This window comes from Malus sylvestris, chromosome 15 (genome assembly GCF_916048215.2).
Source record: "Malus sylvestris chromosome 15, drMalSylv7.2, whole genome shotgun sequence".
Classification (NCBI taxonomy): domain Eukaryota; kingdom Viridiplantae; phylum Streptophyta; class Magnoliopsida; order Rosales; family Rosaceae; genus Malus; species Malus sylvestris.
The window spans coordinates 41,472,317-41,486,798 of NC_062274.1; the positions used below are offsets into that span (position 1 = coordinate 41,472,317).

General features: G+C 35.6%; 1 protein-coding gene and 1 pseudogene across 1 annotated transcript; both read left to right on the forward strand.

Moving 5' to 3' along the window:
* The first annotated feature begins 1,723 nt into the window (after window positions 1–1,723).
* On the forward strand, window positions 1,724–5,571 carry LOC126604458 (lysM domain-containing GPI-anchored protein 1-like). The gene is made up of 5 exons (XM_050271711.1): window positions 1,724–3,082; window positions 4,134–4,251; window positions 4,343–4,504; window positions 4,608–4,639; window positions 5,073–5,571. Exons 1-5 carry the CDS (start codon window positions 2,413–2,415, stop codon window positions 5,351–5,353), a joined length of 1,263 nt encoding a protein of 420 aa, XP_050127668.1. The 5' UTR covers window positions 1,724–2,412; the 3' UTR covers window positions 5,354–5,571.
* A 7,405-nt stretch (window positions 5,572–12,976) lies between these two features.
* Window positions 12,977–14,237, forward strand: LOC126605735 (receptor-like protein EIX2; annotated as a pseudogene).
* The last annotated feature ends 245 nt before the right edge of the window (window positions 14,238–14,482 follow it).

Below are 14,482 nucleotides of genomic sequence, written 5' to 3' on the forward strand. Positions count from 1 at the left end.
TAGTGTATAACTCTCACTGAATTGCTCTTCTTAGATAATATGCACGAGTTTATTGATGTTACCATTTTTATTGTCAAATGATTATAACATATGCATATATGAGATGAAATTTAATTTATGCATTGGAATGATGAGAAGCATAACTCATGTACTAACTGTAAGTTTCATGGGATAATCTTTTAGCGAATCGGAATATGAACACATTAAACAACATTTGAACTAAAAAAGTTAAAATCGAAGATCATATATGCTTATACGACAATAATGGAGTAAGGACAAAAGATAAATATTCGGTACATTTCAGGATGGGCTTGGGCCTAGCCCGGCCCCTATGTGGCTCCGCCCTTGCCCAAACCCAATCCACATTTCTTTGTATGGCGCTGAAAAACAAAGTACATTAGTATTTCTAGGTAGTCATTTCTACATTCCTCTATCATGCCTCTTGTAAGCTCACGTGCCGCATTTCTAGTCCGTTCTATCAAAGTTTTTATGATTAATTTCTTCGTCACCATGCCTAAATCTCGTGGACTTTGGAAGTTCTTCACTCAAACATACCCTTGCGGAAATTTAAAATGTGTGTTTATTTCATAGAAGTAATACATGCATACCAACGCTCTCGAATTTGATTGCATAGGAAACAAAGAAATAACGATTAAGACATTACATTCAACTTGTTGGGATGTGGATATAAACGATTATGGTCAATTCTTATAGCTTTCAATTTCACGCCATAATGTGAGGATCTCGAACCTAGAGAAAAGAGAAATGCAAATTTTTTAACAAGAAGAAGAGAAGCTAACAATGGAATAAAAACAAGAATTTCACTCGCAGAGTTATATTTGGAGCCTCAAGACCAAGATGAATAAGTGCATATCGAAATCACCTTGAACTCTGCAATCGATGATGACCTTGGATAAGTATTATCTTGTGGATGTGGTTTATACTAATGGACATGCTTTTTAGCGCCATCTGAAGAATGTAGATATCACCAGAAAATAACATATATTTTTTTTTGTGTCCATTCACTTGTATATAACGTATAAGGTATAGTATGCCGACTTGCATACACTAAATAATTTCACCCCAATCGAGAAAGTGTGTATCTTGTTTCTAAAAGTTCATGATTTGAAGTTTGGATTACGAAATTGAATCAAACAAAAGATGGAATGAAAATAATTTTGTGACCCAGTTACATGTATCTAAGTTATTGAGCAATTACAACTTCATATGATATTTTTAAAATATTTCAATCTCATACAGTTAAGAGATCCCTTATTTATCATGTGACACAAATGTGACAGCCAACATAAATGGGGAATCTTTATTTGCCACATGATCACTTAACGGTTAACTTAACAAAATTTTTAACGAATGTATGAAATTGAAATAAAATGATAAGTAAATGTATGAAATTAAAATATTTTAAGATTTTATAAGAAGTTTCAATCGATCTTGAACCTGATGAGGTAAAATATAATTTTAATAATTCGTGGTTTTGCAGTGCAGCGAGTGCGTGGAATTCACTATTGTAAACGCAAGTCGCAACACGGAGACGGACATCTATCCACTGAAGTGAAAACGTCAGAGACACTCTCCAATGCACGCGTAGGATACACACACAGATATATATATATATATATATATATATATATATATATATATATATATATATATATATATATATATATTCAAGTTCAACCCCAGCAAGAAAACCAGATATTCTAACCGGCATGTCTGAAAAGCAGAAATCAAAACCCCTACAATACATGACTGTGGGGTACACTTGGATGCCCATAAGTCTCAAAAGCAAACTGTGAAATTACGAAAACACCACAGTCCAAAAACCACGTAAATCTTCAAACCAACTTTACGCCTTAGGAGAAACGACGTCGGATCACCGGGAAACATATGCGAAAAATGGTAGATTTGATGAGGACAAATTAGTCAGAACAGACATCAATCCGTCCCCAAGCTCAACAATCCGACTGGTGTCTGCATACAAAAACAAAAGCAATCTTCTGCTCTCTCTCCCTCTCTCTCTCTCTCCAGCTTTCAAAACTACTTTCCCTTTCTTCCCCCCTCTCTCTCCTTTCTCTCTCTAAAGCTTCACAGGAATCAAACTCCAAAACCCTAAAAGCCAGAAGCCCGAATCCAGAAACCAATCTGAAAATCCTGAAAATATGAGCTCCAAACCCAGCATTTTGCTCTCCTGCTTCCGCCATTGAAAGAACCCATCCTTCTGTTTCTTCTGCTGGGTAGGCATAGAACCAGATGGGTAAGCAGAAAAAGCAAAAAAACCCAGAAAATTCTCCGAATTTCAAACCCAAAAAACCCAGCTTTTTTGCTTCGTTCTTAAACCACAGTTAAACCCTCTTTCTATTTTTGCTCTAATCTGAGAAACAGTTCCCAAAAATGGCGATTCAAAAACCCTTTTCCAAGACACAAATCTTCCTTTTTCTGATAGTTCTAGTCAATGTGGCTGTTTTCGTCACCTCCAAGTCGACAATCGAGCCCTGCTCGAACGCCGACTCGTGCAACGCCTTGCTCGGGTACACCGTCTACACCGAGCTAAAGGTCTCGGAGGTCGCCTCCCTCTTCCAGATCGACCCAATTGCTCTCCTCACCGCCAATTCCATCGACATTTCGTACCCAGACGTCGAAAACCACATCCTCCCGTCCCAGCTCTTCCTCAAAGTCCCAATCACCTGCTCCTGCGTCGACGGGATTCGAAAATCGGTGTCTACCCACTACAAGACCCGGCCTTCCGACACTCTGGCCTCCATTGCCGATTCGGTGTACTCCGGCTTGGTCTCGGCGGACCAGATTAGGGAGGCCAATTCGATTTCGGACCCTTCGGTGCTCGACGTGGGGCAGACCCTTGTGGTGCCTCTGCCCTGCACTTGCTTCAATGGGACTGATAATCTACTGCCTGCTATCTACTTGTCCTACGTGGTGAGCCCGGAGGACACGCTGGCAGGGATCGCAGCGCGGTACTCGACTACACTGACCGATTTGATGAATGTGAATGCCATGGGGAGTACTGCTATTAAGGCTGCTGATATACTTGCAATCCCATTGCCAGGTAATCTGTAGTTTTACTTATTTTATCAAGTGTTTCGCAATTGGAAGCTAATTAATTACAATTTACTTCTATGTTGAAATTTGGTATGTTAATAGTTTGTGAGTGATTGTGTTGCTGGTTTCTAATTGCGCCATTTTGTTTTTGGTTTCAGTTGCTGTACTTGTTATTGTTATAAGATACTTCATCGTAGAGAATCGGAGTTCTTAAAGTTTGTGCATTTTGATGGGTTTTAATTAGTTCAACGTTCGGACTAATGACCATGTCATTTATGTTTGAGATTAGTTTACCGCCATAGCTGTACGGTTTCTGGGAATCCTTGAGGCCTTTATTATGGTTGGCTGTCTCACAGATTTGGATGAAGTTTTCATCTTTAAAATATATCATATACTTTTGTGTAAATAGACTTTTGTAGAATGATTAATAATCAAGACAACCATCACATAGTTTTTGTGTTTAAAATTTATCAAATGGTTGGTTTGGTTCTCTCGCAAATCCAACTTGAGACAAAAGCCGCTAAAATATATTGGTGCACTAGAAATATACTTCAGTATAATGAATAAGAAACCATTAGGTAATTGTGTAACAATTTCAGTTAAACAATTGACTACAAAGTTCTCAAAAATATTTTACCATATAAATTCCAAGACAGAAAATCTTCAACCTTTCCTTGAGAATACTCTGCTTCTTCATGTATGACTTCTTTATGTAAGTAGTATGCTCAGGAAGCAAACCAACCTTAAACATCACATTATCCTGACAAAAGAAAGAGAAAATGAATTTGGAAAAGAGTTTCTTTATAGATATTGCTTAAAGAAGTCGTGAAATATGCACCTCTGCTTCCTTTTGAGTGCTGGTAGTGCATCACATATGGAAATTGTTTTCCGTCTTTGAAATATGTCACATATATTTTACTTATTGGCGAATGGTAACTAATATTTTGTACTTGTTTCCTATATATTTTGTTTATTTCTATTGTATTTTATATCTGAAGTAATGATCTTTATGAGATAGCCTGTTGGTAATGTTTTAATTTTGTTTCTCTTGAGTGCAGCCTGTGCATCAAACTTTCCTAAATATGCTCAAGATTACGGCTTGATGGTGCCCAATGGTAGCTATGCCATTACAGCAAGTCACTGTTTACAATGCAGTTGTGGGCCTGGGAGTCTCAAGTAATTGAGTGTACTTCTATATATATCTACATGTTCTCCAACTTCTTCTGCGGATTGAGTATTAATCACATAATCGTGTTATTTTCTACAGTTTGTACTGCCAGCCTGCTTCATTAGCAGTTTCATGTTCGAGCATGCAATGTAAGAAAAGTAACCTCATAGTCGGGAATGTTACAGTTCAGCAGAGTGGTGGTGGTTGCAATGTCACTTCTTGTAACTATGGTGGTTTTGTGAATGGCAGCATCATCACAACGTATGGTTATCCTTTATGCTTTTACTTTTTCACTCTTACTATAGCTGTTTCAAAATGTAGGAATTCTGCTTTAATGTCAATCTGATTTCATCCTCCTCTGCAGATTGTCTTCATCTCTTCAGCCCCGTTGCCCAGGTAAACGTATAGATGCTATTATGTATTGTGCTGCTTGGCTAATTAAAAGGAACAAAACTATAGAAATTGGTTGCACTTGTAGGTTTCTGGATATCACATGAAATTGGTTGTCTTATTTTCTTAAACTGAAGGAAGTTTTGCCCGTTTTCTTTGTTAAAAATTGGTTCATGTTTTAATACTTTTCTTTATAGTACTGTAAAATTCTAATTTCAAATTATGGACTCGATTATTATCAAACAGTTACTAGTGTTATAAAGCATATAAGCAGATTGTATATTACTCTCTATTGAAAATAAGATCTTATTGGAAAATAGAAGATCAATCGCTTTATGCATTGTGATTTCTTAACTGAAAAGAAAAAGACTTCATGGAGCCAGAAACCAGACTGTGATTAATTTGTTACTCAAGAACTGTATTTCAAAACGCGATGCAGGTCCACAGAAATTTCCACCACTTAAAGCCCCGCCTACCTCGGTAATCCATGACACAATGTTTGCACCTGCACCTGCACCTGCACCCCAGTCAGATGGTTCTATTGGAGGGATACCCAAGTCGCCTTCAGTGTACCCCGGAGTGCATCCAGCAGGATTATCCCCTATAGGTGGCCCTGCTGGGAGTGCTTCTGATGCCTGCTCGTTGATCAATCCATTGGCCAATCTCCCAACCGCCGTTCTGCTACTTTTGTATGTCAAGTTGATGATGGTCATCTTATAATGATTTCGGTACCCTGTTCTTCGTTGTTGCTTCTGCATTGGACCAGTCGGATTCTTGTATTTAACCTTCTACGTATTTGTAGTGTTTGAACTGGTTTGGTGGATGTGGAACCGTCATTGGGGTGTTTGAATAATGATGGGTTTTGTTTTTCGCAACTGTCAGATTATGCACTGTGAAGTTGTGGCCGTTGCCATCTCTGTAATCTATTCTCGTTACCACTTTCTTGAGTCTCAGAGAGCGTGTGGGTAGAGCCTTCCTCGTTAGTTCCTAGCATTTTGTTATCATCTATATTCTCTAATTCTCTCCCTTATGCACTCAACGCTAAACACATCACTTTGGAAGCATATTATATCTCACCATACATTTAAACAAGAATTAAGCCAACTCAACTGGTTTTTTTTCTCATCAAGTTTTCACTTCTTGATTGCGTACTTAGTACTGGTTTGGTACTGATGTGCTTTTATAAAAAATGAGTATAAAAAAAAACTAAGCTAAAAAAGGTGTTTGGTAAACACTAAAAACATCTTATTTTCATAGTTCTAGGTGAAAAAAAGCTGAAAACGTGAAGTAGTAAAAATGAGCTTATTCTCACAGCACATCAGAAATAGTTTTTTTTTTTTCAACGCACATCAATACCAAATCAGCCCTTAGACCATCTCAAATGGAGAGGGCTAAAAGTCCAAAAGTAAAAAAATAACTTGATTTGCTTAAAAACTCATCTCTAACTGATGACTGTGTTATAATTTTATGGAGTTTAGACCATCTCCAAGGGAGATGTCAAATTTTAAACTTAAAATTTAAATTTGACAGCTTATGTGGCAAATTGACATATTTTAATGTTTCGCTCTTCACCAGATATGTCAAATTAAACTATTATTTTATTACATTATTTTTTTTCTTAATTATTGTTTTATATTTTAAATTTTACTTATATAAATAATTCATAATAAAATTCATATTAATTATTAACAAAATACTAATACAAATAATCCAACAAAATACAACCCCTTAATTGAAAATAGAAATAAAAATCCACAACATCTGCAGCAAATCCATAAGCAAGCATCCTCATGAGTATTTATCATTAATAGCCAAAATTTAATGCTAAATTTCATAAATGTCACTTTTTATAAAAACTTTCAAATATAGCATAAAACTCACATTAATGGACCTAAAAACCCTCAAAATCCAAAACCCATTTACACAAGAAAAGCTAAAACACTTGAATAGATCTCATGTCCATTGTTGTTCAAAGTGCAAGGCTTGGAGGGGAGTTGGTAATATCTAACTTGTGCAAGTTAGTTTCTGATTAATTTGCAACTCATTGAACATGGAGGGTCAATGGAATTTTTGTGGGAGTTGTATGGAAGCAACTTAACCGCTCCAAACTTGGAACTCTTCTTACTCCAAGAAGAATATAATTGCAAAAGAGTTCATAAAGCAAATGAAAACTCCTATAAAATTCTTGAACATAACTGACTGGTCCGAATATAGAATCGATGGTCATCCATCCATATAAGTAGCAAATTACATTTAGAAGGGAAAAATTGCCTATTTGATAATATAATGCAAGTGACTAGATGATTTTTTTTATGAAGAACTCACATTCAACAATATTATTCCCAATCAACAACTCACATATCAAAGTCTATCAGATGATCTTTTTTTGTTGAATTATTTGTGTTTTCCTATATAGCTAGGCAATTGATACATCATAGACAAGCGTCTGCAAATTCTCGTTGATCTCCATTTCATTGACTTTTTGTTGAGGTAAAGTACCATATTCATTCATAGATAATAGGAATACGCGTGTAAACATGAGGATAGGGTGTAATTACATGGGCCTTGATAAAAACCTTATCAGGGATTTCAACCTGGACAAAGGGAAAAAGAGCATCTGATACCAAAATTAAATATGAATTCTATCCTAAAAAAGAATGTCACAAATTATATCGGGTGGTTCTTCAAACCATGCTCGTTCCGCCTCCAAAAGCAATCCGAACTGTGCTAATTGATGAGCCACCCAATTTGCCCCTCTCCATGTATGCAAAATCTTCTAAATTGGGAGTGATCGTAGATAATAATGCACCTCGTTAATTACTGTACCAAAATGGGAGTTATCATCACGGTCCTTCTGGTTTATGGCAGCAAGTACACTGGAAGAGTCCCCTTCAAATTAAATCGCCTCAACTCCCAGTTCCCTGGCCAATTCTGTCACTGTACATGCAGCAAGCACCTCTGCGAGTGGTGGCGAAGTCACACCCTCCACCTTCTGAGTTCGAGCAGCAATAAATTCTTCCACATCATTTAAAAAATCTACGTAGTTATGAAGAGGCAGCAGCTGAGAATTTTTTCCGTTACACTACCAACTACATCCTTATGTTTATTTGGTTTTAATTTTGTGGATATTTAAGTCTATTTAAGTGGATTTTCTGTTATTTTTGAAAGATTTTATAAAAAGTGACATTTATGAAATTGAGCCATAAATTTTGGCTATTATTGATAAAACTTGCATCCTCATAGCAGCAGTGACCTTTTGTAGAGGTGATAAACCAAGATGACCTGATCGATCCCTTTTTTGAGCAAAGTATGAGTTATTGGCTTCTACCACATTTACAATTGGAAGGAAAAGAGGTTCACGCATCCGAAATTTCTTTCGAAATTGAGTTGGAGAGTACACTGGATGTTCAACAAAATAATCATTATAGTCTTTGGTGGTCATCGAGTGATCTTCTATTGATATATGCATGACCTTTTTTGGAACCACGATGTTTTCTCATTCCTATTTCCATGTTCTCTTGTTTATTTTGTAGAGCAACCAATTCCAGCCTTTCCAATTCTTCATTGGCCTCAGAATTAACAATACTAAAAAAATGCTACTCCGCTAAATCAAAAGATGAGTCTGAAAATTTTTGAGGCATGTCCACAAAATAACATAGGATGCCTGTTGAAGAAATCATTGTATTTCACAAAAGCAGCGCGTTGCTTAAATTGAACAAACTTCTTGATTAAAAAAGAAGAAAGAGGTAGTGTTTTAAACGAACTCTACATGTTCAACAATAAAATAATAAAAGATATTTAATAATAAATGATATTAAAATATTAATAAAAGACATTTAATAATTAGTAAAAAAAATTTGAAGCTGCTGTCAAATTTGACAACAAACCCCCTTATTGCCATTCCACGTCATGCCACACATGATTTGGCATTTCGGTTGGAAACAATTAGTGACTGCATTTTTTTACTGTTATAGCTAATGTGGACAATTTGACATCTCATTTGGAGATGCTCTTACTAGGCCTTTATTTGGGCAAGGGGGCATCAGGTTGGCTAAATGTAGTCCATCTCTTAGCTCTTTTTTTGGGACTCAGCTCCACATTTGCAATAATTGATTCAAATTTAACAGCTAGATTTGAAAACATTCAAATGTAGTTTAATTAAATTAACCAATAAATTTAAAGGAAAACTAATGAAAAGGGCTTGAAAACTTTGAGTTTTAATGATAAGGACAAAATAAAGGGTAAAGTGAATAGTACCATGATTGACTTTTTAGTGTAAAAATGTGGTTTTTCGTTAAAGTGAACAGTACCGGGTGCTTTTCGTTAAAGTTCCCTAAATTTAAAGTGTAAACTTAAAGCTAATAAATTATTGAGGGGCTGCTTAGCCCGTTCGGTTGAATATGGTATATGAGTATGGTCTAACACTGTTTATTTAAAAATAATTTTTTGTATGACTATAATTCTAGACAAGATTATATTTAGCATTTTCGGTTGGAGATGACCTTGCTTTTTATGTGAAGCTCCCAATGGTTACTCATCGGTTCGGTCGTTTTGGCATGTATACTAATTAGACACGTTATTGTCAGTTAGGTCTAGTGATATTCCTCTTCACTTATAAGTGAGAGGTTTTAAGTTTGAATTTCGTAAATGACGAGTTTGATTCTAATTTATTCCCTCATCCCTTAGTGTACTGTTGTATATAAAAAAACCAAAGTTTTATCACTCAAAATCATTTTGACAATATGGCAAATTTGTTCAATTTCTATTCACAATTCCGTCGAATATGAGCACCAGTTCATTTTCTGTCAAGTAAGAGCTCAAGGGCCCTCCGTCGAGGGCATTATCAACTCACAAAGGGGACTCTCAAAAGCTTCGGCGCGAGGTGTTCTGGTGGTGGAAGAATGTTGGCACGTTGCACTAAAGTTGTTGCAGAATCTGGAGAATTTTGTGATCAAATTGAGATGATAAATTGATCAAAAAAGGTCAGAAATGGGATTTACTCTTGATTGCTGGACGAGTTGTTACGAATGGCACTTGATTGTGTGTTTAAATGATACGTGTTAGAATCTTCCTAATGAGCAATCGTTTATTTATTTATGTATCTTGAAATTATATTACGTGTCATTTAGTATTACGGTTTAATTCCTCTTCACTTGTACTTAATAGGTCTTAGGTTCGACTCTCGGCAGTTGAAGTTGAACCACATTATTATGACAAACTCATTATAAGACTTAGCCTACTCCATCACTCCCTTAGGATAGATACTATCATTTGTTCAATTTTTTTTTTTTAATATTATGTAAACTGTTGAATAATTGGGTTCTTTTACTTGAATACAAACATTAAAAAAAACCCCTAAATCAATAGTTTGATGAGTAGTTTAGTGATGAAAGATGACACTCTACATCACTCTGTAGATAATGTTGGAATCAAATTCATGACTTCTTCAACCACCGACAAATAGGCAGCCCACCTGTCTGTGACACCACCACATCCCAGTCTCCAGGCTTGAGCTTTGCTCCACTTACTTGTTTTCCAGCCCGTATGGGCTTGGTTCAATCTCCGACTACCAAAATTTCAGCGCCTAATTTTTTAGGTGTTAGTTGAGCGGCGGACTGGAGCCTAACGTCTAGGAGGCTAGGCGGGGTCTAGGCAGGCATCTAGGAGGATTAGGCTGATTTAAGTAAATTTATTGTATTTCGTGTAAATACATGTCTGCTTGTACTTAAAATATATATAATTTTTATCATAAATTGCAAAATAGAGTGACATATATCTTATAAAGTATTAGAACATAATGAAAATATGGGGAACATGCATATAATGTATGCTCATTTAAGTATGCAACAAGTCTCTTACAATTTATTGAAAAAAAAAAACAAAATGCAAAATAAAAGTTATATATTTTCTGTCTAAGTGAGTCACAACTTAGACGCGCGTCTCAGCATGTCTAGGTGCTCTTTCTTAATTTTAAACGCCTAGACATTATTCAGAACGGTAGCCAGCCGCTTAGCTAGGCGGTTAGGTGGGGATTTTTAGAACAATGATTAGCTTATTACCTTTTGCGTGTTGTCCGAGTTGGCCTGAAGATGAAAACCATGGGACTCATATGCACCAAAATGAGAGCAGCATCAGAGACACTAGCAAATTTTCAGCTGTTACTATAAATGAGGGTTTAAAATGTTGCAAATTGTCTCAAAAGTTCATTAATCTGATGATTGTGTGGGTCATTTTGCAGGTACGGTTGGTTAGCAAATAAGAAGCTCCGAGCTGGAGTATACAAAGTTAGCAAAAGTTCATACCGAAAGCAGAGTCCGTTCTCCTCTACCCTATGGTCCAAAGTTGCTGGAGTATACACTAGTACAGAAAAGGTCATAAACAACAGTTTTTAACTGTCGTCTGGTATGAAATAAAAAAAATGTCTTATACGTGGGTGCCATCTTATAGCACCGGAGACAGCGTTCTGACCCCAATTACTCAACTTCGATGATAAAATTATAAGTCATATGCACTATGTGACTGAGATTAATTAGCATGAAACCCTAAAATATGTGCAATTAGTGAATGTGAAAGTAGTCTTACTATGTTGTATACTGAGCTTGAGCTGGATCTTCATTGCATGAATCTCATTTAAGCATCTCTTTTCTTTTTATTCATTAGCGTGTCACATGAAAAGTTATGTGATACAACGAAAGTAATATTTAACATCAATCTCTATATATAAAGCCAACACTAAAGTGAATAGTATTTTTTGGGTCACAAGCTTCACAAAAAAAAAATTAGACAAAAATGCCCCTCAAACGAAAAACTTCAAAAGAAACCCAAAATAATGCATCAAATGTGGCAGGGGTATTTTCGTCATTTTAACAATGATTTTCTAATAATTAAATTTTTTGTACAATTATTTTTTTATTTTTATAATTAGGACCTCACAATATGCTAGCAATAATGTGATTCAATAAGTTGTCATTAAATATTATTTCTTTATTTTTAAACATGTTCAAAACATATTAAGAGGTGTGTAATGCCGGTTATAAAAAAGGTCTTTCGCACACAAATAATAATGTGATTAAATTAGTTGTCAAATGATTGTTTTTTTTTAACAATCAATATTATCTACACTATGGGGGATGGGATGGGCTTTGCGAATTGTTTATTAAATATTATTTTCTCTATTTTTAATGTAAATTCAATAGAGACTAATTTTATTATGTGGATTAAGTTGCTTTAATTGGTTTATGAGGGGTTTCTTCTAGCTTGATCTAAGATTATTCATTTACTTCAAATATTTGACTTTCATTTTGTCAATTTACGCATATAAATACATTTAAAACGTGTAAGTCGCACATAGCATGCTATGATTCAAAAAATACTTTCTACACACGCGTGTGCGCATGCATGAAGGCTAATTCTAAGAAATTCCCCAAATCATTAATTCAACGAAAGTCTTGTTTGGCCTTTTGAGTTTTGTTGGAGCATCACATGAAAAGTTCTTCCCAAAGGCTAGGGCAAATCCATTTTAATTTGGCTTTTTAGCTAAAATAGTATTTGACCTTGAAATTTAAAATCAATATAATCGGTCCCTTAGTTTGTTCACCATCAATCATTTTGGTCATTCCGTGAGAAATCTCCATTATATAGGAATAAAATGATAAAACTACCCTCAATTTTGGTCAAAATCATTTTAGCCCATTGTTTATTAAATTGAGGGTTTTTTTTTTGTCATTTTGGTCTTTATTTAAAAGAGATTTTTCACGGAAAGATTGATGATGGACAAAAATTTCAAATCTCAGGAACCAAATTGTAGAGTTATGTTAATCTCAGGGACTACTTCTATCAATTCCAATGATATTAGAAATCAATTGGAACAAATCTTCTCTCTAGAAATCAATTGAGTGGAACAATACCTGAAAGTATTGGGCAACTGTCTAAGCTTGAGACTATCAATCTTGAAATGAATGCTCTGGAAGCGGTTGTTTTCAGAAAACCATTTCTCTAAACTATCCAGATTAAGGCATTTGGATTTGTCCTCTAACTCACTAGCTTTAAGTTTCAATTCTAATTGGGTTCCTCCTTTCCAATTGAAGTACATGTTCTTGAGCTCTTGCAAGATGGGTCACAGTTTCCAAAATGGCTTCAAACTCAGAAAAATTATTGGGTTCTTGATATGCCTAATGTAGGAATTTCTAATGTCCTTCCAAGTTGGCTTTGGAGTAGTTGGTTTGATGACGACTTATATATAAATCCCTCCAACAACCGAATTAGAGGAATAATTTCAAATTCAAGATTTGAGTTTCTCTCATCTTTCCTTCTTAGCTTGTTTTCGGGAAAATTCCTACCACAATGGGCTCTTTATTTCCTATTCAAACACTGAAACTAAGTAGGAATGGATTTGTAGGAGAATTGCCTTCATCCTTAAAGAATTGCAAAAGCCTCGTAGTCTTTGATGTTGGAGAAAATAACTTATCAGGGCTGATACCTGAATGGTTGGGTATTGGACTTCCAAATTTGGCTATCCTTGTCCTCCGTTCAAATCACTTCTATGGAGGCATTCCATTACACTTGTGTAATCTTAAAAGCATTCAAATTTTGGATTTCTCGATTAACAATATCTCTGGAAGTATACCCAAATGCATCAACAATTTCAAAAATTTGGCTGAAGTAGGAAATTCAAGTCCAACCGTCAGTCATGTGTATGGCGTTACATTGGGATGGAAGTCTTGTCTTCAACAATTATTACGATGAAGAAACATCATTTATATGGAAAGGCATAATGTCCAAATACATAAGTACTCTGGGGCTTGTAAAGAGTATTCATCTATCGAGCAATCGGTTAACCGGAGAGATTCCTAATGAAATTAATGATCTTGTTAGGTCGGTTTCTTTAAACCTATCGAGAAGCAATTTAACAAGTCAAATAACTCTAGAGATTGGGAAGTTGGCTTCGCTACAGTTCTTTGATTTGTCCAGAAACCAAATTTATGGTAGAATTCCAACAAGTCTTCTTCAACTTTATGATCTCGGTGTTTTGGACTTGTCATACAACCACCTGTTTGGAAAAATTCCCTTCGAGACCCAACTCCAAAACTTTGGTCTCTCTTCTTACGCTGGAAATCCTCTGCTTTGTGGAATTCCTCTTCAACAGATGTGCTCTCCAGAGGAATCAAGTTCGAAGGAGCAGCCGGTGTTTGAGAATTACGTTGAAGATAAGGATGGGTTTATAACACCCGGATTTTATGTGAGTTTAGCTCTTGGATTTGTTGTTGGATTTTGGAGAGTTTGTGGGAGTTTGATATTCATTAGGTCATAAAGATACACATACTACAAGGTCTTGAACTGTGTATACGACTGGCTTTATGTGAGAGTGGCGTTGTTTAGGCGACGAAGAATGGTTGATGGATAAATTGTAAGTAAGCTTCCACATAACTATAGTGTAATGATATGGCATAATTGCCATCATGATTAATATCAATTCGTTCTCTCTAATTCTTTAAATTTGTGACTAATATATGCTGTGGTTTTTCTCAATCTTTTTAGCTCTTGCATTTACCGTTCGCAAGACATGCTCCCTTTCAGGTGGAGAAGGAGATAGAAGACTCCAATTAGAAGTTATGATTTAGTGAAAGTGTTGTGCTTGATTTGGCTTTTTTGTTTTGCAATGACGTTATTTACATTATCTTTGAGTGGTCAATTAGGTCCTTTATGTCCAATATTACTATGTGGATCACTTTATCCTAATTCAATAAATCCTTGAGAAACGTGCAAGAACTTCTTAATTAAGTTACAGAGAGAAAAGCAGGCAGATAGTTCAATTAAGATTTGATACATTAACATTGAGAACATTGCAGA